Genomic DNA, 25176 nt, shown 5'->3' on the forward strand with positions numbered 1-25176 from the left:
TGAATGTGAGTAATAGAATACATCTTTCATAAAAGTATCTAATTTCAGTCTCAAGACTCCTAGGGAGAGAATGCTATCTTCTTGGTGATTTGCTAGAACTGTTGGAAGACAAGAAAGAAGTCTCATTTCTGATTTGAATTCCTTTGTCTATTTAACAATATCCAGCTCTGATAAGATTTACATTATCCTGTGTGATTCTAGGGAAATTCTGATCAACTGGCATAAAGTGAAGTTTCTTATTGCTATTATCTCCTAATCTGGAGTGGCTTTATTGCCTTTAAAAATTGGAACCGAAAGGTAAAATACAGAACTTACTAATTAAGCAGAGTGCAGTGATTTGCATATAGTAAACAGATGCGTGTGGTTGTGAGTGTATTTTATATTCCTTGCTACCCAGCTGACTTTTCTTTCTTTCAACAATGCTGTGCTGGGTTGAGCTTTCCTTTGCCTATATTAACCTTCTGTTGAACAAACAACTGTGCCTGTCTTAAAGCATGCCCATTCTCTAAGTGACTGTGACTTTTACTCACTCCCATGTAAAAGAACTGTCTTTAATAGTATTATAATAAAAGCCAAAAAAGGCAATGGTATCAAGGATTCAGTTGCAAACTATGTGAGACAAGTTTATGTTTCTGTATTTTATTTATTATTTATTATGCTTCTAAATGAGGCAAATTGCTGTTATCCAACCATAAACTTCATATTTTGAAAGGCAGGAAGTGCTTATCCAGATATCCAATAAAAATGGAATAGAGTAAAATTTTATATTATATTGGAGACATAGGCCAAATGCATGTGTCCTTGCTTGGACAAAATTTATTCTTCTATAGTGCCACCAAAAAGGGTTAGAGAGATTTTTTTGGCTGCTAATGTAGCATGGATGGATAATTACCTTTTATATGTTCTGAGAGGAAAAAAACAACAGAACAGTGGCTGTAAGATCACTGTAAATACCCTTAGAGACACTGCAATTCCCATGAGTTTTTTTTCTTTCTCTCTGACTTACTGGGCCAAGCAAACATTTTCATGTTAATGAGTTCTAAAAATTATTAGGAGAGACTTTTCAGTCACTCTTGCCCCTTTCTATAGAGTCTCCTTGAAACAAAATGACCTTCCTCTTTTTTTGAACCTTTTTAATATTTTTTCAGTGTAATTTAGATTGATAAGGATCTTTGCATCACCTATTTGGCAAGGGTGTTTCTTTGTCCATCACTAACCTTCCTTCTCTACTCATTATCTCTGGTGAGGTCTGTTTTAATTGAAGTCATCCCTTCTGAAAGATATCTTCAGCCCAGTTCATTATTGATTTTGAAAGATCTGACCTGTTAGAATTTCCTTGCCAATGAGTTAACCTTCTTACCTGAAGGTGAATTAAAATAGACAATGACATTTCTAATTTCTAAAGTGATGTGGCCAAAGGAGCTGTGTTAAAGTGGTATAATGTTAGCTTAGTATTTCAAAAGGTTAAGATTTGTTATTAAGCTTGATCAGCCTTCTTGGGCTGTACAGTGACAGATCTTCATTCTGGTGCAATTGTTTTATGGAATGGCTTTTAATTGAATATTGTCATATCACAAAGAGATCTTCTTGGTTTTGTCTGTCTTTCTAGTTCTGTAGTAAAGTTACTCACAGGAATCAATTATTAGCAAATTGAAGAAGAATGTGAAGTTAAACAACCTAGACATTTGATTGATCTGACATTACAGCATCATTTCAGTTGTTGATGAACTGGAATCTGCAGACATTTTTTTCAAATATATTTTTCCTAATACGATCTGCAGTGGGCTTCCTAGTTTCTGCTAGTGTGACTGACTGTAAATTATCATGCCCCTATACAGATATATAAATTTATCCCAATACTTATTTTCTCCTTTAAATCAAACTTGCACGTGGATTGTTCCTTCACCATGTACAAAATTAACTTCATGTTTATCTAGTAATTCAAAGCAGTGGAAGGAAGAACTTTAAGAATGTAAGTACACATTATCATAGGATCATGGAATAGTTTGGGTTGAAAGGGACCTTAAAGATCATCTAATTCCAACCCCCCTTAATGAAGACATTGCTTATTTTGCATACGTTGCAGTGACAGGTTTTAGGTGGTCGTAACACGTCTTCTTGAAAACTAACATAGATATATCCTTGTCTGAGACACAGTGACCCCTGTATTTTGAGTACATCCACATGACTTAGCTTGCTTTCCTTCCCGTAGTTTTAAGTACTATGTCTATACAATGGAAGCACCACAGTTTCAGGGGAAAGTTGCCATTTAAAAATTGAAAATGGGTTTCACAGGAATTCGGCAAACTGCAGATGAATGAATAATAAATGAACAGAGGATATGCTTGGAGGATGTGTCTCAGCAAGATATAAAATCTTAGTGCACTTCAAAAGATTTATGACTGGATTTTCATTTCAGTCCGACACAGGCAATTTAAATAATGAAATATTTAAGGAAAAATAAAAGTAAGTATATAATACTGACCCTTTATTTAATGTTCTGTAATTAGAAGATGTAATTTTGTGAAACCTTCTTTCCTCCAATGAAATAGAAGAAAACCAAAGGGTTGACAGGTCCAGAATGTTATCTGTGTGATAAGTTTAGGTCTCCTGTCTTATTTTATTCCATTAGTAGCAAACAAAGCAACTATAAGAAACCTAGAGGTATGAGAAACCTTCCAATTTGATCCTTGAGTATCTTTCTAAGCTCTCTTGTAGCCAAAGAGGCAGAGGGAAGACACAGACTGGACATATGCATGCTGTGCTGTATGAATAAGATTTCTGTCAGGAGTAAGAAAAAGCAGCGGCTTATCATCTGGGTTTCTTGGTTTTTTATTAAAACACACTTTTCAATGCAACTGGGATTTAGGGCAAAACTCAAGGGAAAGATACTGAGTAAAGCATGTGCTTCCAGAGAGAAAATGACAGAATATGTATTCCTCCTGCTATTTACGTTGTGCACATAGTTTTTTATCAATTCATCTAGGTGGACTTCAAAAATTAAAATTGTTACCCCTTACATAGAAGAAGCAGAAGTGCAAGGAGACAGAAGTGGTGTATGTAGATCATCCTGCAGGCTAGCAGTGGGGCTGAGAGTACAGTCTAAATCTCTTTCTGGCTTCTTACAACTAAATTGTGGTGTTTTCTTGTAGCCAGCTTCCTGCTGCCTTGTTTGACATTATATCTTGCAGCAAGTCTGACCCTTTAAAACAGTCAGTGCACAAAGATATTACATTTCATTTCTAATGTCTGGCTCTAGTAGTCTAGTTGAAAAGCTTTAACCAGTCTCCAAAATGCTGTAGCAGTAAATTTCTTTGTATCTCAGTGAAAAAGGATTTTTACTTGTTTGCCTTTGGCTAATGTAAGCAGAATCTGGGATTACAAGCGACTGGGCTGGTGCAAGTGTGATGGCCTGCGCTGACGGACGTACCTTGTGGTTGCAGCAGCCTCGTGACAAGCACTTCTGGCCATCAGCACCACAGCAGGAGGCTACGATGAACAAGGGAAAGAAATAAAAGGGCAGAAAATGAGACAGGGGCAGAAAACAAAAAGCATTCAGTTGGTCATGCTAATAGAAACAGAAATATTTTTTCTTCTTTTTTTTAGGATATCAGCATGTGTGTACTGAAGAAAATAACATTTAACAAGATAGAAGTGAAATTGATATAATTTAAAGTCACTGTAACTTCTAAATATGGCCGTTTAGCATGAGATGGCATGAGACCCTGCACAGATATAAAGTCTCCTAACAATACCAAGAAATTGATGCTGCAACACACGCTGATGCCCAAGTGTCATGACAAGGGCTAGTGGTGTTTTTCAGCTCATCTAGCGGGGTTCACGGTGATGAAAAGTGAAGGGCAAGCTTCAGTTGATTGAATTAGTGTAAAATTCTGTACTTCCATGTATAGTCACTGATAATAATAATGGCAATGACATTTTCAGGTTAAGTGAAATGTTCTCTTACCAGTGTTTCAGTTAAAATTTGGTTTGAGATTTGTGAGTAAATTTGATGTAAAATGCTGACAGGGAGGAAAACAGAGAATCTTACTTCAAAATAAGGGAAAACCTATGTTAACCTATTGTATAGGTTCAAGCCAAGGGGAAAGCCTGGTATTAGTCTATACAAATCAAATCTTCCTCTGTAATAGACAGTAGATCCTTTATTGGTTTTCTCAATAACCTATTCCTCAAAATCAGATTCTGATGCAGACAGAGCTGTAGAAATCTACAGGGACACAGATAAAAATACTTTGTGGTTATGTTATTGTTGCTCATATAATTGTAGAGCTTTCATTGTAATATGTTAATATTTAATCATGATTACAGACTGCATAGTAATTGGAAGTAAGTGTTGATTTCACAGATTTGCTCATAATTGACTCTGCTGTTTATGGGAGTGTTTTTGTTTTGTTTTTCCTTGCCTATTGCATAAGGAAAAAAAATAGGTTCATATTATGTGTTTCTGGTAGCCACGTGTGAAAAAAGGAACAGAAAATATAGGAATTTTTAATATGAATTGTAAAACAGATTTTTAGTAGGAAGTTGAAGAACACATGGACGCTCTTCATCAGATGTCTGTGTTTGAGTATTAATTATATTATAATAGAAGTTTTATACCAACAAATGTAGCGTGGTGTCTGAGCTGGAAATAGTGGGAAGCTGGGAGGGTACCAGGGGAAGGCGTTATATATACTCACCATCATTCTATGCCTTCTTCAAGCCTCTGTTCTTTGTTGGTGTAGGAGACCAGTACCGGAGTAAGTAGGTCTTTGGTCTTACTCAGTAAAGCTGTCTCACACAGGAGTCACACAGCCAGCTTTCAGCTCTTGATAATCAGAAGAAAACCCAAAATAGACATGTTGGAGAGATACACACAAAGGTTAATAAAGCCTTTCATGCAACTTAAAGAGCCTGTGAAAGTATTTGCTATGTATGGGAATCATCATTTTGTCCGGAGAGCATTATCTGGCTTTTCAGCCAGCAGTGTGACTAGAGACAGAACATAAGGAGTATAAGGAATACGTTGGTATGGTTTAACACCAGCTGTAATCTGAAACTAAGAATTGTTTACGCTTCAGCTTTATATGTAAACAGGTTGTGGGCAAGAAGAAACTGTATTCAGTATACTACAATATCAGAAGTATTTATTACAACATGACTTGAGGCTCAAAGCAAAGTAATTGCTTTGAAGTACATAGAAGCTCTATTTCACTTTAAAGCATGCTGCTTCAATTAAGTATTCCTTTCGTGTATTCATTCAGTATTCATCTTGGCTGCTACTGCTGTACTCTGTAAAGGAAAAATGAATAATTAGAGGAACTCTTGCTAAAAAAAACCCCAAACTGTTCTAAAATCTGAATAATGTTTTCAGAATTAGCTTAAGTTTATAATAAGCCTAGAGAAAAGGATTTCATTACAGGTTATGACAACACAAAGCCAGATAGTTCTGAACTATGAAGTGCAGCCTTTCATGTTTGTATATGTGCTAGCGTATAAGTCAGATTATCAAGTTGCACCACTGCTGTGAGCTGAAGGCTCTCAGTTGCTTTGGTGTAGATAACAATTTCCAGGGTGTTACATCACTGTACCTTTAAATTACTTTGGGAAGAAATATGGTATAAAAAGTTGAGCCTTGATTCAGTTTATTTCCAAATTTGAATCTGCAAAACCAGAGCAAATATAAATATAGTTACAAATATAGGAGGAGGTTGCTTTTTCTTTGTGTGTGTGTGTTTTGTTTGTTTTTATAGTGTTGAATTAGGTTTATAGATCTGATTGAGACATGAAGAACTAGCATTATATTAAATAAAGGAGAAAAAAACCCAGACCATTTTGCGTTTTTATGTATTTTTTTGTACTATAGAAATAGATTCTTTTTACTATATCCATGTTTATAACAGGTGAGAAAAAAATAATTCAGTATTTATTATAATTGTTGCTACAATGTTAAGGCAGAAAAAACATAAAACAGAAAAATACTCTCTACCAGTTAAAATGTGGTGTTAAAGCTACCACAAATTACAGCACAGGAGGCCACTACATCAACACAAGCAAAACATATCAAATTCAATATTGTTTTCTTATGGAGCACACAACCTTGTTTTAGAGACACCATTTTTCTAATATACAAAAGGAGTAAAATGAGTAAAATTTGCTGGAGTAAAATAAGTAAAATTCGGTTACAGCAATTTGTAAGGTTCTACTGTGAAAATGCTCAGTTAGGGTAACACTTTTTGTGATGTTGATGTCAGAATTTAAACTGGTATAGTTACTCTTAGGTTTACTTCATGTGTGTTATATTCATGATTTTAAGAGACATTTCAAAACAGATGGATAAAGTTAATTACCATACAATTAATAGTATCAGAGAAGTGCATTTTCCCAGTGGATATTAGTAGGAGAAAAAATAAAAGGCCCACACTTACAGAGTGCCTTAATAATTCTGTGCAGAGCCATGAAAGATTTCTAAGTGGCTGATTTTGGTATATTTTCAAGTCTGCCTTTGTCTTTATCTCATTGTTTGAAAGTGTGCGCTGGAAGGTTGGGAAAACTATGTGAAATTTATTTACATCACTTTTTTAATGTTAATTTTTATATTTCCTTGTTAATTTGAGAAGTGCAAACAACATGTTCTTCATAGTCTGAAATTATGTGAACTGCAATGTGGCTTACACTCTCCTTTATACCATCAGGAAATAAAATATTTGACCTAGGAGTCAAATAATTTTTAGGCATATTTGATTCTTCATTGCCTTCCTCTGAATCGCAGACATTATGTTTTATTATATTGAGAATCCTTTCCTTTTTTTATCTCTCTTCCATATCCTGAACCCATTCGCTTTGATACAGACACTGCCTTGCATGTTCTTTTCAACCTCTGGAAGAGGAGCTGAGAAAGACAAAAGCATTAAATAGAAATGACAGTCAAGGTGATCCATTGCACTCCCGGAGGGGGGAGTTTGCTGGCAAACAGAACAGTCAGCAAGTCATACAGCACCCAGGGAGTTCTGCCACGGGTGGAAAAGAGGCAAAAATAAAAGTTTGTCTATCAGTGATGTCCTATTGTCTTGGCACTCTTGATAGTATGAATTACAGAATCTGTCTCTCCAAATGCTGCCAGCGTGTCATCTTGGCAGCATCTCAGATTCTATATTTAAAAAAAAGAGCTATCAATAATTTTTGTATAATTATGGTGTTTTACTGTGTTACTTCTTCCCAGTATAATAGGCAATGTGTCTGTACCAGTGAGACTGTTTTCTGTTTAGACTTAGACAATTAGCCACTGCCTGTGATAAAAATACTCCATTGCAGCAGCAGTTTTTTCTTTGCTGCCATAATTGTGTAAAGCAATTGTATAATGTAGGTATACTGTACCAAGTTATATACATGCTTATTGTATTTTAATCTAGCCAAGCAGATCTGCAGGTAATTTTGGGGGCAGCTCTGAGGCTGTTATATGCCTGCTGTTGATCCTGGTCTGACCAGCTTCACTATCAGGAGCTGCAGTTTGCATCACTGTCATTTCCCAAGTTCTTCAAAGACTTCTTGATCTGTGTCTTTTTGATCTCTCCTGAGATTTACTGCTTGGACTTGAATTCTGTCTTGTAATACTGGTGTCCTTCTGACTCTCAGCCTTGTATCGCCTAGTTAACCTTCTTGGTCCTCATGACAACAAAGAAATGGTAGGTCTCCTGTATTGGGTAAGGTTAGCTTGTTTCCAAAGTTAGAAAAAAGTAGATTTCTGCTAATCAGTCTCTCAAGAGTCTCTTTAAATACAATCCTCTCAAAATACTGAAAACTAAGCTGCTCATTGTCTTGTGCAGTCCAAGTCTCTCTCTCTGGCATTAAACTATTAATGCTACTTATAGACACAAAACCATTAACACAAAATGGGTCAAAACCTGTTGTCACTGAAAGTACAGCAAAAATTCAGATGCAATGAGTGGCACAATCCTCATTTGATAAAAATGCCAGTAATGTCTTGCTAGATGTTTAAGGTGTTTTGAGTTTAATGTATAGGAATACTTGAGGGCTTGATTTGTCTATTTTTTGTATTTGTATGTGGAGAAAAGCTCAGGGGATTTTAACATAGCCTTCTTTGCCCTAGATCAAAGTTCAAAATAAGTGTTTTCTTCTTCAAATAGTGACAGTTTTAGCATCTGAAACAATATTAATGTGTAATATTTAATACTGTGATAACTTGCTTTGTTTTGTGTTAGCTGCAGAACTATCAGTACTTTGGTGGGGGTTTTGTCTTGATTTTTTTGACTCCATTTTGATCACTCCCTAAAATTTCAGAACAAACTTGTAATAGCGATGAATTCACTGACTTTCCTTCTCCCTAACAAAAATAAATGTTCATCCTTTAGAAGCTTAGTGGGAATCTTAATGTTGCATTTTACAGTAATCTCTTTAGAAGACAGAGAATTACAAATGGGAATTTAAACTCACTATGACTTCAGTGACAACTCCTAACTATTAAAAAGAAGGAAGCTTCCTTTTTATTTCTGTAATTGCCATTTGTAATGCGCTGATTAAACAAAGAACATTTAAACAAAGGTATTTTCATGAGACAAATACAGCTCTCTACAAGTAAACTATGATGTATTCATCTAAGTATGTTTAAAAAAAATCCTACGAAAAACAACTTTGCATTCACAGCAGCATCTTTTTTTCCCTGGTGTGAGATGGTTTGAGTGTAGGTACATCCCATTGCCCAGATGTAACTTGATCAGTGCGCAGCAGGGAGAGCAGTGTCTGTGTGAAAACTGCCTAAGTGGGAAAGAGAGAACCTAAAGAATATTCATAAAGAACAAATTAACATCATATGAGGCCTTGATTAGTCTGGACAGCTTTCCTAAAGACTTTCTATTGTTGTTACCAGTGCTTAACATCCGCTGAAGATTTGTGAAAGAACAGCATCCCCCCTCCACCTCCTGCAGCCATTAAGTGATGATGGTGGATGAAATTCTTTACATTGCATTCTTCTGATCTCGCTCATTGCTGAATTGCATATATATGCTGCACTAATTTCTGCTAGATTAGTTTTATCCTAAATTTTTGTATTTACAAATGTCTGTGGCCCATGTTAAACACAAATTGACTTAATCCTGGTAGTGCCTGGATGTCAGTCTTATGTGTGAATTTCAAGGTGCAGGTCAGTCATACATATCGAAAAATTTATAGAAATCACAGAATCATTTAGGTTGGAAAAGATCTATAAGATCATCAAGTCCAACCATAAACCAGAAATTGTTAAGTTCACTACTGAACCACATCCCCAAGTGCCATGTCTATGCATCTTTTAAATACCTCCAGGGATGGTGACTGAACAGCTTCTGTGGGCAGCCTGTTCCAGTGCCTGACAGCCCTTTCAGGGAAGTATAATATTTCCTAATATGTAGTCTAAACCTCCCCTGGTGCAGCTTGAGGCTGTTTCCTCTCATCCTATTGGTTGTTACTTGGGAGAAGAGACCAACACCCACCTCACTACAATCTACTTTCATGTAGTTGTACAGGTCTCCCCTCAGCCTCCTTTTCTCCAGACTAAACAACCTCAGTTCCCTCAGATGCTCCTCATAAGACTTGTGCCCCAAACCCTTCATCAACATCACTGCCCTTCTCTGGACACACCCCAGCACCTCAATGTCTGTCTTGTAGTGAGGGGCCCCAAACTGAACACGGTATTCAAGGTGTGGCCTTGCCAATGCTGAGAATAGGGGGACAATCGCTTCCCTAGTCCTGCTGGCCACACTATTTCTGACACAAGCCAGGATGCTGTTGGCCTTCTTGCTGACTGGGCCTTATCACCTGGTTAGCCTGTATGTGATGGCACTCAAGATGATCTGCTCACAAATACTGCCCGTAAAAATGATTTAATATAAAAAACATGTGTCCGATGATCTGTACATGTTTTTCTCATGCATGTGAGGATTGTTCAAAGCCTCTGCCTTCACTTTTTTTCATCACATATCTTCAGTGATATGTGATGAAAAGTCAGAGAAATATTGTAAGCATTGGGCTGGTGCTATCACTTCGGTTGGTGGCAATGAGATGAAAGTTGGTGGTGGATTAGGGCTGTCTTGGGATGCATTTGTTGTTATTTGAACAAAGTCGCAAAGCCACCTTGCTCTGAACAGAGGCGTTTCTTTTCCTGATATTTTGTGATTATTTTCAAGTGCAAACCATGCCTAGTCTTGATGCTTGCAATGTTTTTTGGGGCCACTTAATGGGTTATTGTAGACTCTTTTTATAATAGCTAGACACATGTGTGTGCCTATAAAAGGAATTGCAGAGGAGCCGCTGTCTCTCTTTTTGTAAGGTCCATATAGAGAACCTGTAGCAACCATGCTCCTTGGCAAGTGCTAGATTCTGCAAGAAAATGTGGATGAATTCAGTGAATATTTCAAAGCTATGTACAGATGAGAAACTGTCAGATGTATTGATTAATGTGGATGCTAGAAATTGCTTTCAGAAGAAAAAATGATTTTGTATTTCTCAGAATAATTTTGATCAAAACAAGTTTCTGTTCATATTGCCAGAAATACATTAATTTCTAACTTTTTTCAAAATTTTTTAAAAGCTAAAGGAAGTAACAAAATGGCAGTTCTTATTCTTCCTTTTGAATAAGATAACTAGCTTAAAGTAAGCTGCTGAGATGTTCATCAGTATTGTGAAATGTATTTATTGAAAGTTAGCTTTAAAAACTTATGCCTAATGGACACTGAATATGAATGTGTGGCCCATACGTGCCATAACCCAAGAGAGAAATGTGGCTAGTTGTGAAGAATGGTACCGGTTACACTTCTTTTCCTGATTGTTGCTACATTGAAGAGGAGACAGGCCTCTTGGGTGGACTACAGGAGGGAAGTGAGACTGTGTAGAGGAAGAATCAGAAGGGCTAAGGCTCAGCTAGAAATCAGATTGGCCAAGTCTGTGAAAGATAACAAAAAAAAAAGTCCCTAGGAGGACTAGGGAGACCATACAGTCCCTATTGGACGCAGAAGGAACAACAGTGACAGAGGAAGAGGAAAAGGCTGAGGTACTTAATGCCTTCTTTGCCTCAGTCTTTAATTGTAAAGAAAGTTGTTTGTCTGTGTACAAACCCAGGAGCTAGAGGAGCATAATGAGGCTCCCGTGATCCAAGAGGAGGTGGTCAGAGCCTTGCTAGCCCGACTAGACACCTACAATTCTATGGGGCCGGACGGGATTCACCCTAGGGTACTGAAGGAGCTGGCGGGTGTGCTGGCCAAACCCCTTTCCATCATCTTCCAACAGTCCTGGCTGACTGGGGAAGTCCCACTGGACTGGAGGCTGGCTGATGTTGTGCCCGTCTACAAGAAGGGTCGCAGGGAGGATCCAGGGAACTACAGGCCTGTCAGTCTGACCTCAGTGCCAGGGAAAGTCATGGAGCAGGTGATCTTGAGTGCTATCATGAAGCACATGCAAGAGAACCGGGTGATCAGGCCCAGTCAACATGGGTTCACAAAAGGCAGGTCTTACCAAACTAACCTGATCGCCTTCTATGACAAAGTGACTCGGCTGCTGGACGAGGGAAAGGCTGTGGATGGATCTTCCTGGACTTCAGTAAAGCCTTTGACGCAGTTTCTCACAGCATTCTGCTTGAGAAACTGTCACCTCTGGCCTGGCCAGGCGCACACTCTCCTGGGTGGAAAACTGGTTGGCTGGAGGGCCCAGAGAGTGGTGGGAAATGGAGTTAACTCCAGCTGGAGGCCAGTGACAAGTGGGGTTCCCCAGGGCTCAGTGCTGGGTCCAGCCCTGTTCAATGTCTTTATCAATGACCTGGATGAAGGCATCGAGTGCACCCTTAGCAAGTTTGCAGATGACACTAAGCTGGGTGGAAGTGTGGATCTGCTGGAGGGTCGGGAGGCTCCAAAGGGATCTGAACAGGCTGGACCGCTGGGCAGAGTCCAATGGCATGAGGTTTAACAAGGCCAAATGCCGGGTCCTGCACTTGGGGCACAACAACCCTGTGCAGCTACAGACTAGGAGAAGTCTGTCTAGAAAGCTGCCTGGAGGAGAGGGACCTGGGGGGGTTGGTTGACAGTGACTGAACATGAGCCAGCAGTGGCCCAGGTGGCCAAGAAGGCCAATGGCATCTTGGCTTGGATCAGAAACGACGTGACCAGCAGGTCCAGGGAGGTTCTTCTCCCTCTGGACTCGGCACTGCTCCGACTGCTCGAGGAGCTCGGACCGCTCCTCGAATCCTGTGTTCAGTTCTGGGCCCCTCACCACAAGAAGGATGTTGAGGCTCTGGAGCGAGTCCAGAGAAGAGCAACAAAGCTGGTGAAGGGGCTGGAGAACAGGCCTTATGAGGAGCAGCTGAGAGAACTGGGGGTGTTTAGCCTGGAGAAGAGGAGGCTGAGGGGAGACCTCATTGCTCTTTCCAACTACCTGAAAGGAGGTTGTGGAGAGGAGGGAGCTGGGCTCTTCTCCCAAGGGACAGGGGACAGGACAAGAGGGAATGGCCTCAAGCTCCGCCAGGGGAGGTTTAGGCTGGACATTAGGAAAAAATTTTTCACGGAAAGGGTGATTGGTCCCTGGCAGAGGCTGCCCAGGGCGGGGGTTGATTCACCTTCCCTGGAGGTGTTTAAGGCACGGGTGGCTGAGGTGCTAAGGGGCATGGTTTAGTGTTTGATAGGAATGGTTGGACTCAATGATCCAGTGGGTCTTTTCCAACCTGGTGGTTTTATGATTCTATGAAGTGCTCCTCAACTGGCTTTTAATTTCTATTTTCGTTATAATAAAGGAAAGAATAGAATTGGCCTACCTGAAGTTTCATCTATTTTTCAAAATGTCATATGTTGCCATTCTCATTATTTAACAGAATATGGAAGGGAGAGGATGCGATACTAATTGGCATCAGGGACAAAGAGTAATCTGGTAGAAATGGGAAGCAAAAACCAAAACAGTCCAGGAAAGTTTATTCATGTAGGTGAGAAAGAAGATTAGATTCATGCGTTGGAGGGGAGGACTTTGGCACCCGTATTGTTAGTAAACACTACATATGATGATTTTGTGATTGCTCAGTTCTCTAATGTGTTTAATTCCTGTGTATGCTCTTGAAATTTAATGTTCAGTTTGTCTGAGATAAAAATGAAATGTATCTAAAATCATAAAAATAGGAGATGATGAATAATCTCATACATATTTTGTGTTTTCCAAGTTCAAGTTTCTCCAAGAATGAAATTCCTAAGGGATACAGGAAATGGAAAACCGTTTCTGTGAGCTTGGTTTTACCATGGCAAAGGCAAAATTTTGTGCAACATTAGCATCTTCTCTTGTTTTTGCAGGTCCGTGGGGGAGATGCATGGGAGATGAATGTGGTCCAGGTGGCATTCAAACGCGAGCAGTGTGGTGCGCCCATGTGGAGGGCTGGACTACGCTGCCCACAAATTGCAAGCAACCGGAGCGGCCGGACAACCAGCAGAGCTGTTTTCGGGTCTGCGACTGGCACAAAGAGCTGTATGATTGGCAGATTGGTAGCTGGAATCAGTGCCGGCCTGTCCTGTCTCGGAGCCATGAGAAGCCCCTGGAATGCCTCAGAGGGGAGGAAGGGATCCAGACAAGGGACATCACCTGTATCCAGAAGTCCAATGGGGTGCCAGCTGAGGATGTCATCTGCGAGTATTTTGAACCGAAGCCCCGCCAGGAGCAGGCATGCCTCATCCCATGTCGCCAGGACTGCATCGTAGCTGAATTCGCCCCCTGGTCTGAGTGCTCCAAGACCTGTGGCAATGGACTACAGCATCGAACAAGGCATGTTGTGGCTCCACCACAGTTTGGTGGGTCTGCTTGTCCTAACCTCACAGAGTTTCAGATCTGTCAGTCTAGCCCATGCACTGGTGAAGAAAGCCTGTATAGCCTAAATGTGGGACCCTGGAGCCCATGCTCAGTGCCCCATTCAAGACAAATAAGGCAAACAAGGAAACGAGGGAAGAACAAAGACAAGGAAAAGGACAGAGAAAAGGCAGTTCGGGATCCTGAGGCTCGTGAGCTAATTAAGAAGAAAAGGAATCGAAACAGACAGAGTAGACAGGAAAACAAATACTGGGACATACAGATTGGCTACCAAACCAGGCAGGTCACGTGTACTCACAGAAATGGGAAAACTACTGCTCTGAGGTAATCATTAATTATTAATTTGCACATCTTTATTTTTCTCTGTTTAAAGCAAAATTAAAACAAGTGCACGCTGGTATTATTTTACACAATCCTGAGTCTCAATATATGGGGCACAAGCTATTTCTGATATCAACATCCCTTATCAAACTCAAGATGTTTCTATGACATAAAACATGCAGACTGTGCTGATGATCATAGCAAGCATCACATAAACGTGCACTGTTAAACTATGCTAGCTCCCTAGCTTCTCTTAGTCTAAATAGATTTCTCTCAAAAGCCAGAAAATATTTGTCAAATGTCTGCTCTGTTTCTGTGAGTTCAGGCAGTTTTTTGCTCTCTAACCAATCATACATACTTGGAAGAGGTAATGTTACTGCATTTAAGGCTCTGGGCACAAAGAATTAACAGGAAACTTGCCTGGGTCTGTCTCACAATAAAAGCAGATAGCAGAGAGAAAGATGTTACATGAGAAGGCAGTATCTGTTCTTTCCAGTACCTTTTGTTTTGAAATAGAAAAGCATGACATTGTTTATCTTTCCTGATTCCTGTGGCAGAATTCCTGAAAGGGAGACTGTTAAACCTCTGTTTCTTTCACGTACATCCTCTTTTTCTTTCTCTTCTCTGCATTTATGCTGTCTTCTGTGCACAAATGCGTTCTCTTCATTTATGTCTGCTATTTTTATTTATTTATTTATAATTTTACTTTTTGAGAGTTTAGGCAGCCACAGATGTTTTGAGAAATCTTTCCATAAGCTTCTGGCTATGATTCTGCAACTGTATAATCTTCTACTTGTTTCACCCAGTGTTCTCTTGCTAGCTCATGTTTTTTCCTTCCTATCCCCCAGAATGCTTTTGTCTAACTCAAAAATCATCTTTCAGTCTAGTCTACCTTTTCCTGTCTTTGATGTGATGCTTTCTATTTCCTTCCCTCTAGTTCGATGCATGATTAATCAATTTTACTTCAACTGTGAAATGATTAAGATATCTTGCTGAATGAGGCTGACACCCATTGCTGCTAGGTTAGTGTTTGTCAACTTTTTTAGGGTATTTTAATTTGGAGTTTTTGTTGTGGCAGTGAAACAGTCTATCCTGGAACTTGTAATTGCTTCAGCCTTTCCTATCAGAAGCCCTGTGTTATAGGTTTTAAAGTATAATAAAGATTTTTTGAGTATATTTCCTTTCAAGAGGGGATCCAGCAGTAAAACAGGAAAATTATGAGGGTTCCCGGCTTAAGGGAAGAACTAAAAGGCTTGAGTTGTTTAGGTGGAAGGAGGGACTTGAGTGAACATGTGAAGTATCTCCAAGTATGTAAAAACGCATCATAAGGAAGAATGGAACAAGTTATTCTATATATATTATAGATGTATAGGAAAAACAATAATGGGCTAATCACAGCAGTGCTGAATGAATTTAGACTTCTCTATACTGGGAATAGTGAAGCTCTGGAAAAGGGAGAAATATATGCCACCTCCATCAATGAAGGTTTGTAAGAATAGGCTAGAAATGCGTATGTCAATAATGACGCACCTCCAGTAACCTTTGGTTAAGGACAAAGGTCTGACTGGAAATTTTTTCACAGTCTCTTCTAGCTCTGGTTTTCTACAGTTCTTTCAGATTTTGACCCAGATTTGGATGAATGTATGCACAAGGAATCTCAAAATCACCTTGCTCAGGCAGTCCCATGTGATGGCTGCAGCGCTGGCTCGGTGCTGGTACAGGAAGAGATTGCCTTTACCCCTTCCTTTTCCAGCCTCGCATCATGCAACTCACACTGTGCCTAACCCAGGAACATCATTACCCTTTAAGTACAGGGAATAATTTATCAAACGTATCAGCTGCTAGCAGATAGCAGCCAGCTGCTGTGTTTGAAAGTCCTCAAGTTTTTGTAAGGTTAAACAAGTAATTCAGAACAACCATGTTTAAAAAAAAAAAGGGATAGAGCAGAACAGTTTTGTGCTGAGGCTCTCATAAATAGTAAAATATAGAAAAAATGTAATGGGAAGTGAATGGCATAATTTTTTTATCATCTTTACACTCACTCTTGAATCTACTCAGATCGGTAATGCAGTCCTAATTTCAGGTACCCCAGCTTATTATACCATATATACACTTTTTAGGTTGTAGTAGGGGAATGAATAAAACCATCTTGCCTGAGGCAGTGAAGGTATAGATAATGCAATGTAGGAGTGATTCTTCGCAGGGTCAAAAATGAAACAAATTATGCAGCTGACATATCCATAGAGATACTCAAAACCCACCTTCTGTGGACAGGCTTCTGTGCAACCTGCTAGGGGAGCCTGGTTTAGTTGTGGGGTTGGACTAGATAATCTCCAAAGATCCCTTCCAGACCCCAACATTTTGGTTTGCAATGACATTTTGATGTCTAATGGATGTAATTTATGTTGTAAATAAACAAAGGGATTTAACATAGAAACTTTCTTTCCAGTTGCATAGTGAAAAGAAGAAAATTTGGTTAAAAGACTCATATGAGAAATTCCAGCACTGATGCCTTGGCTTATGGACCTACCTAGTATGTCATCTATATATCTATTTGTTTCATTTATGCCGCTCTCTTCATTGGGTGGTCAAATGCTTTATTCTGTGATTGACATTCCAGAATCTCAAACAATAAAATTATTTTTTCTGCCAAGGCTGTCCATGCAGCCAGCTCAAATGATTTTATAATCTCCGCTTAGTAACTGTGTTACTAAATAATATAGACAAGTAAGGTGGCTGGAAAACCTGCCATGCTCATGTGAAATGCTCTTCAGCTTGAATAGTTCATTTTAAGGGAATTTTTACTTTAGTAATCAGAAACAATCAGCCCCCTGGCAGCATGACTGAAAGAAGAAGAAAAACCCTCAGGCTAGTAAGATTTTTTGCAGACACAGCAAAATTGGTATAGCATAAAAATTGTTTCAAAAAACAAGTTTCAGAAGGGTGCTCCAGAGAAAATGTTTCAATAATGCTGTCAGCAAAACTTCAAAAAGGCAAATACTCTCGACACATCGGCGCACCAAGCATAATAAACAGAAATGAAACAAGAAAATCAAAGTGTAATTTATACACTTTATTGCCGAGTGAAGAATACATATTCTCCCATGAAGGATGAAATATTGGATTTTGTATTGCTTATTCTGCGGTAATGTATGTGTCACATGGCCTGTATTTGCTTTATGTTTCCCTTAGACTGAAGTTCTGGTGTACTGAAAATATCTTAGAATTGTTGGAGAAGAAAAAAATCAGTAGTTAAATCTGTCTTATAAAATGACTGTTCTGGATAGCAGCAAAACTTGGACAATGTTGCTGGTAATGTAGAGGACAGTACTGGTCCCCTGAAATGTGCAAGTGTACTTTGCCAGAGGTCCAACAGAGAGCCACTAGATCACAAAACTGTCAATCTAGAGAAACGTGTTTCTGTTTGTTTCTGCATTTCAGCAAAGACTTTTAAATTCACTGACAAAGTGCATCAAGTTTCTGTGTAGCAGTTAGTCCCTAGGCATGGGAGCAGCCTCCAACTGAAAATTGTTAAGCTGAAATGACTGCAAATGGGGCTGTAGTTAAAACAGTTTTGCAAGTGTATAACTTCCTATTTAAAAAAAAATATATATATCCCAGGAATTTGGAACTATTTCCTTTCTCGTTCTCCGTTGTTTGCATGTGGCTTGTTTATTTTGTTGAGACCAAAACAACCATGTCTGAATGGAGGAAGAAGTGGAGGGGACCAGGTAAGAAACTGTCTTTACTGGCTCTTTTGCTGCAGTCCTTGGAACTGGTTAATATTCTCTTGTCAGTATCTCTGTGGCAGAGACCTGTTTGTGAAGCTGAACATTGCTGATGACTTGCAGTGTGAATTGAACAAACAGTAAAGTTTTAGATATATTCAGGGCTTTTATTTCTTTGTTGGGAAATAATCTTAAACAGTAATAGCAGTGAAACATGATTGTGGGAAAGAAAAGCATCCAAAATTTAAGAAATGCCGACCGATTTCTGGGTATATTGTTTTAGAACCTTTATGAATTTGATCCTATTATCATGTTTCAGTTGTTTCACATCTGTCCTTCTCAAAAAGTAATAATTTGTTATTTATTTTTATCCTTCTCACTTATTCTGTGCATTCCTGCAATATCTGGCAATGTCTAGCTATATCTATACCTTGCAATGGATTAAACTCTCTTGGAAGTTTCCACAATGGTCTCATTGCAGCGCTTTACTAACTTCCAAGTTTGGGAGAGTTAAAACTTTTATTTATTCCAGTATTATAGTTGAGATATGAGAGACATCAGTAAGGCCAAAATCGTTGATTTGTCTTGCTAATTTTGGGCATCCACTTTGAAGAATATAATGCCTGGTTTTTCAGCTTACTTCTCAGAGATCTATATATCCTTAAAGCACAACCACTATATTCACTAGTGATTACAAGTCTTAAGCTGGATGCCCATGGACTAAGAAATTAGAGAATGGCCATCTGATAACTTAGGCTGGTGAACAAGTAATACTCAGATTATACTGGCAGAAAAAGGGAGAGAATCTGCTCCTCTAGGATGACATTTAAACTTTGTTCATATTTTCAGGACCTGAAACCTCCTAATCCAAGTGTTCATCTTCCAAATCATACAACAAATGTCTCCATCCACTTTATGGGCTTTTGCTCTCCTTTTAAGTTATAGACTGTATGGAGGAATGTAAAAAAAAAATAAACCAGCAGAAGCAAGCAAGTCATCCTGAGGTATATGCTGTCAGAGAGCAAACAAGAGAGAGACTCAGACCCATAATCCAGCCATTTGGTTTGCTGGACCTTGTAATATATTCCTTGCATATAAATAGCCTTAAAAGACTCTCTGTACTTCTCTGAGCTGCTCCATGAAGTAACAGACAGAAAGGGTGATGTGTATGAAGATGGCAGTGGCTAAGGTGGAGAAACTTAAGAAACACAGGCTGTGGGAAGAAGAGGGACTAGCTATGCAGAGGGGACATGTAGAGATGGATGACCATAAGCAATCTTCAGCTTGTTCATACACCTGCTAGAAGCATGCCTGCCTACAAGTGTATTTTATGTTACTGGAAAGGCAGCTGTATACCTGGTTTTGAGGAGGAAGTCTCCAATCTTGACACATTGTAAGGATTTGAAAGCCATAAGTGATTTAGAAATTAGCCATTTATAAATATCACCTGTTTGGATAATGAACTTATAAAGTCTTGATAAATTAATTTGTAATTACTCAGAGCACATGCCGTTAACAAATGAACAACAGGGAAGAGGACAGTCATCTTAGAAGAAAAAAATGATAAGTAAAAAGAACGGGGTCTTGATGTACTGGGATAAGAAAAACATAAAATATTATTAAAGAAACATATTACTTTCCTAATATTTTTCCGCTGTCCCTTTAGAATTTCCATGAATTTGAAAGTCAGAAGCAGCCTGTAGATTTTTAATGTGAGTTTGGTGGAAACAGTATTTTCTGTGGATATGCATAGTATTATTCACTGACTGTACCTTTCTATTCTAAGTACCTGCTCCATCATCTTACTGAGGCTGCTGTTTTGACAGTGGCTTGTCAGTATTGCTATACATTTGACATCCCATGCCAAAATCTAGATTTAAGAGGGAAACATACACACCGTGCTGAATAATTGAAACAACAGCAATGAATCATTTCTTTTTCCACACCATATTTTAACTCTTCATATAGTGAACAGTTATTCTGTCATTTAGATGTATGACATTCATTTTTTTTTTGCAAAGCTTCAAGATTGGATGCTTTTCTAGAATATAGTTTCTATTCATAGACATGTAATTTGTCTTAGCAAAATATAATAGCCTGTAATGTAATGAGGGTCAAACTGTATGTTCCGATAATCTCTTGTGGCCATATATCTTACGAATGAACAAATGAATTCTATGAATGAATACTATGTTGAATTTCTAGCATATTTTAGTAAGAGATTAAGATGCACAGTGGTAAATGGAGTTAGGCCTCGAGAACTTTAACAAAGATTCTCCTACACTGTACTTTTATGCATTTTTTATGCATCATTGTCCAGGGATTATTATGTTAATTGGCTTCAATGTGCCTAAACAAATAAAATTCAGAATATGAATCAGCAATATTTTTCCAGATTTTGGACATCTTTATATTGGTATCATGTCATAGTCTGTAAATAGTCCACAAGGAACAAATTAGAATGCATTATTTGTTTATCATAGAGTCATAGAATAGTTAAGGTTGGAAGGGACCTTAAAGATCATCTAGTTCCAACCCCCCTGCCGTGGGCAGGACACCTCCCACTAGCTCAGGCTGCCCAAGGCCCATCCAGCCTGGCCTTGAACCCCTCCAGGGATGGGGCAGCCACAGCTTCCCTGGGCAACCTGTTTACAGATATTTTATTCTTTCTTTTATGCAACTAAGTGTAGTCTGGGCCATAAGGTTTTCTCAATGAGCTGTATATATGGTAGAGCATGTGAGCTGAGCATCTTCCTGGGAAATGTTGTCCCCAGGGAGTGGAGGACTGCAAAGGATTGGAAGTCATAGAGTCCTGCTTCACTTGCAGATCCCCAGAACAGTAGAGTTGGGTAGTTCAGTGCTTAACTTCCAGTGTTCCAGCCCACCTCCTAATAGTCATCACTGTTGGAGACTGAAATGAAATTAGTGATATTGTTGAAAGTAAGCAATATAGGGAACAAATCTAAAGTGATACCTACACACAACGAATATTAGTAATATTATTTTAGTGACTAATTATTTTAACTTCAATTTGTATAGTTTTATTCAAAATGTTTGGCATTGTATTTATTTTCACTTTGCCAATAACTCCATTAATCTGATAGTTAGGGTCAAAGTAAATGCTAATTAATGCTATGTAACAAAAATTCCCATTGGCGAAAGGAAGTCCCCTCAAAAGGTTTTAATACGCCATCTGTCTAGACTATTCCCAAATAACCTGCTCAATCAATTTTAAAATTATCTGTAGTATGGTATGTTAGTGTATCATTGGACTGTGAAAGATTCCCTCTCCCTGAACATTTCTACTTTTTTGTTTCCCTTGGCACTCGTGACATCTGCAACAGCCCCAGTGGTTTGAGCAATATTATTAAATGAATGTTAACTATCTGGTTTTATCTTCTGATCTGTTACCTGACCATTTGCTTTGTCTCCTATGAGAAAATTCATCCAACTTTTGGTAACTAAATCACACACATAAACGATCAGAAAGTACAGAGCAATCTGCATTAAGTTAAACTTTGCTTTCTATTATTTGTGGTGATCAAATCTGTAACTTGAGGTCCCAAACCCAGAAGACACTATTTTGTAGTAACAAAGATGTTCCCTGGTCTTGACTAAGAGTCAGCCTATGCTGTTTCATGAATCAGATATGTAAAAGAAATGTGACCGGCCTCCTCAGTGGATGTATTATATATGCTGAACTTTTAAAATGTCATGTGTGTCTTTGAGTTAGCATTTTTATACAATACAGTATTAGTAAGTTTAATTCTGAATGCCTCTCTGTCTTTGCATTGAAAGGGATAAGGAACATCTGTTTCTCATGGTAAGATAAAGTTTGAAAATCTTTTGCAAATGTTTTGAAGGAGTCAAGAATCAAAAAGAAAGATAAAAGACCTTTGAAAAATGTCACGGGACTTTGGAACATCAAATTCATTGTTCTCAAGATTTCCTGGGAAAGGGGGTATGTAGAAATGCAACATGAAATGCAGCGTAGATTAGTCTGCTTGCAGGTAGTAGGTATGCACGCACTTGGGACAGGGGGAGGTGATGATGAGGGAAAAGATTTGTAATCTGCTCTGGAAACTAATATATTACTTCCAAAGGGATTGAAACACTTTGATAATCATTTCAAAAACCGTTTTAACTGGGTCTTATTTAGAGGGATTTGTGATACTGAGAGTTTAAATTTGATGCATCCTTGATCTCTATGTCATCTAGAATACAACACTTGGAGTTATAGGTCTTGCAATCCAGTGTGTCTTCTCCCGATGCAATTAGTTCTCACAGTTTCTGTAACTTGTTCAAGGAAAACCAAGTGTTAAAACAAGAAACAGTGGCTAATTTGCTTACCACACACTTCTTTTGCTAATTGTGGCTGTCTCTGCCCTCTCGCAAAAATAATATGGCAGTATATAGAAGAGTAAAGAGGTTGTTTGCTGCTGACTTGCCATATCAGTTACTTGTCAGTATTTACATAATACGGCAAGTGGTGCATAGTTTTTAATAAGCAAACAAGAAAATAAATAGATTACTCACTTTGCCTCTTGGTTGACTCCCTAGTAATATTTATCTTCTGGTTAAAAGAACTTAATTGTTTTATAATTAATTTTAAAATTATTAATTTTATAAATAAATATTTGAAGTGAGGCATGCTTTAACTCTGTTGTGTCTCTCCTGTCAAGGATCATAAAAAAATACTGGGGCTAGTAACATGGTACAGTTCTATTTGCATCCTCTTCATACCTGCATATGGAAATAATTAATAACAAAAAAAGATTAAATGACCATTCTAATTATATAAGCTGTGTCAACAACAGTTTTTAATATAAAATAAAATAAGCGTCAAGTGGAAGGTACTAGCCTGCTGAATCTATGCTGCTGACCAAATACTCTCCAATTGAGTCCTGTGAGCAAATTTAGGTCTAAATTTTTAAAAACATTTTTGCATGATACAGAGGGAATTCAGCACCATGGCATTCAAGGTTACAGGGGTACTGAAAAGTGAGAAGCTTTAGGAGTTCTTTTTGCACACATAGCAATTACAGTTTAAGGGTGTGTGAAAGGAAAATCTGTTATCTGAAGTTGTAGTGATGCCTATGTTGAAGTTTTTGTGAATGATCTAATAGCTCCTGATTCTGAAAAGTGACTTGTACCTGTAATAATCTTTCAGGAAGTGACTATATCCTTTAAAAAATGTATTTATATAATTAGTTTGCAGATCTGGCCCTAATTTTTAAGTGGATTGATTGGCAGCATACTGTTATTTTTTTTTTAATTATGGTTATGAGAAAACATTTTTTTTCTCAGTACACTGGCCCAATTTTATCATTTTTTTACGCTTTGTTCAGAAAATCTGTGATAAAAAATCTTTTTTAATTTAGCTAGCTCAGAATATTATGGTTTTGCAAACTGGTAAGTGCATTAATTTTGAGCTTGATTGCAGCTGAAGATTTTATTTCTCCTATGCATCAGTCATCCTAAGGAACTTGAACACTTTGTCTTGTGGTGGAGGTTTCCCTTATCAGGGAAGGAAACAATCTCTGCGTGAAGCTCTGTAGGAATTACAGCTGGTCGTAGCCAGGGACACCTTTGGGATTTGTGACAATTAGGGAATACAGACAGGATAAAGAAAGAAAGAGGAAAGTTTATTTACATATTTAGTAAAACAACTTCTGAGAATGAATATTAGTCTTTCTCATGTATTACTTCTCCCCAATAAGTTTTGAAGCAGATGCAAAGGCCAAGGAGTATTGCTCATCAATAATTAATCTATTTACTCCATGCCATAGTTACTTTGTGGTGGCAATTTTGTATGTGTTCCCTGGCAAAATACGTCTATAATTAAACTCATCCTCAGTCACAATGTGATTGAAGATGTTGGTTTTGTGTGCTCTCACAAGAGTCACATTGGAAAGAAATTTGGAAGGAGGTGATGATATGTCATCTTTCCTCCGGAAGGATTTGCAGATACTTTCTGTGTTAGAATCTATAAGGAATAGATTTTTTTCACCAGTCATTAAAATATATGCATTTTTGGGATGAATGAGTCTATATGTTTTGTCAAACATACAGGAACTTCTGTATTAAATTTGATGTTACTGTAGTCCTATGCCAGATGGCGCTAGTTGAAGGTGAAAAAGTCAACTATAAAAGAAAAATTTTCTTGAAAGATTTGAGTATCTCTCACCCCAAAAAGGGTGTAGTTTCATTCCTTAAGCAGAATAAGTAGTGTCTATCATGTGTAAGGTTCCCCACCCCCGCCAAACACCTTTCACACTATAAGAACATAAGAAATCCCTTCCTGAATAGTCTGCCATAGTCTGTAAACCCCAGCAGGGTCTCTACACCATTGTCTTCAGCAATGGTAAAGGGAGATGCTATTTAAAGTCCAAGCATTTGAGCCCTGAATGCCTTTTGGAGTTCTTTTCTGTTCATCCAGTATCCAAAGCCAGTATATTAGGGAAGGTGGCAAGCGTATCATTTGCCTAGTCATTTTAGTAGCCATAAATAGTCCTATAGTCCACAAATTCATTGAGCCTCATTTTGAATCTGCTGACATTGTTTCTCTCCACTGCCAGGATCTTCTGTTAGCGAGATGTAGAATCGCTCTGCCTCTTATATATAGGAGCACTTTAATTTATAGTGTTTTCAAATTGGCTATTAGTCTCATTCAAGTATTGCTAGTTCTTGTGTTACAAAATTTTGATACCAGCAGTTCAACATGATGTCTGATTTATGGATACAGCAAAGATTTGTATAGCAACAAAATTGTTCTAAATAGTCAATGTTTTGTAGTATTTTCTATTTTATTAAAAGAAAACAATGAGCTTTTGTTGTATTGTTTATAGGACTGGTACTGAACAAAGTGTTTCATTGTGCCATTTACAGTGCAGATAAATCTTTTTCTTGCCTGTTTAACTACTTCAGAATCAAGAATTTTATTCCAAAACAGACATGATAAATGCATCTATGTTGTAATTATAATTAAGGAGTTAAAGATATGATCAATTTAATTGTATTTTATCTTCTCTGTTTCTTATTTTCCTGTTGTGAATCAAGCTTTGAAAGAGAAGTTAGTTTCTCGTTAGAACATAACATTTAAAAAGGCAGAGGCATTTAGAAGGAGAAAATCTTGGTGACAGCCTATGTAATATGCCAAATAAGCAATCAGATAGAGAATGGAAAAGAGACTACGGCCTTCGTGAGTAACAGGAAATTAAAGTTGTCAGTTCACTTTAGCAGGGAAGGCTCTGTTCTGAGGGAGAAATCGTTCCTATTTCAGATTGAGACATCTCTGTGGCTA

The 25176-nt window shown here is 38.2% G+C and overlaps 1 protein-coding gene across 1 annotated transcript in view; it reads left to right on the forward strand.

The window, feature by feature from the left end:
* THSD7A (thrombospondin type 1 domain containing 7A) overlaps positions 1 to 25176 on the forward strand; it is a 181662-nt gene that overhangs the window by 44370 nt on the left and 112116 nt on the right. The window contains exon 2 of the mRNA XM_069860390.1: positions 13317 to 14148. Within this exon, the coding sequence (XP_069716491.1) occupies positions 13317 to 14148 (832 nt within the window). The remainder of the gene's footprint in view (positions 1 to 13316; positions 14149 to 25176) is intronic.

This window comes from Phaenicophaeus curvirostris, chromosome 6, assembly GCF_032191515.1.
Source record: "Phaenicophaeus curvirostris isolate KB17595 chromosome 6, BPBGC_Pcur_1.0, whole genome shotgun sequence".
NCBI lineage: Eukaryota > Metazoa > Chordata > Aves > Cuculiformes > Cuculidae > Phaenicophaeus > Phaenicophaeus curvirostris.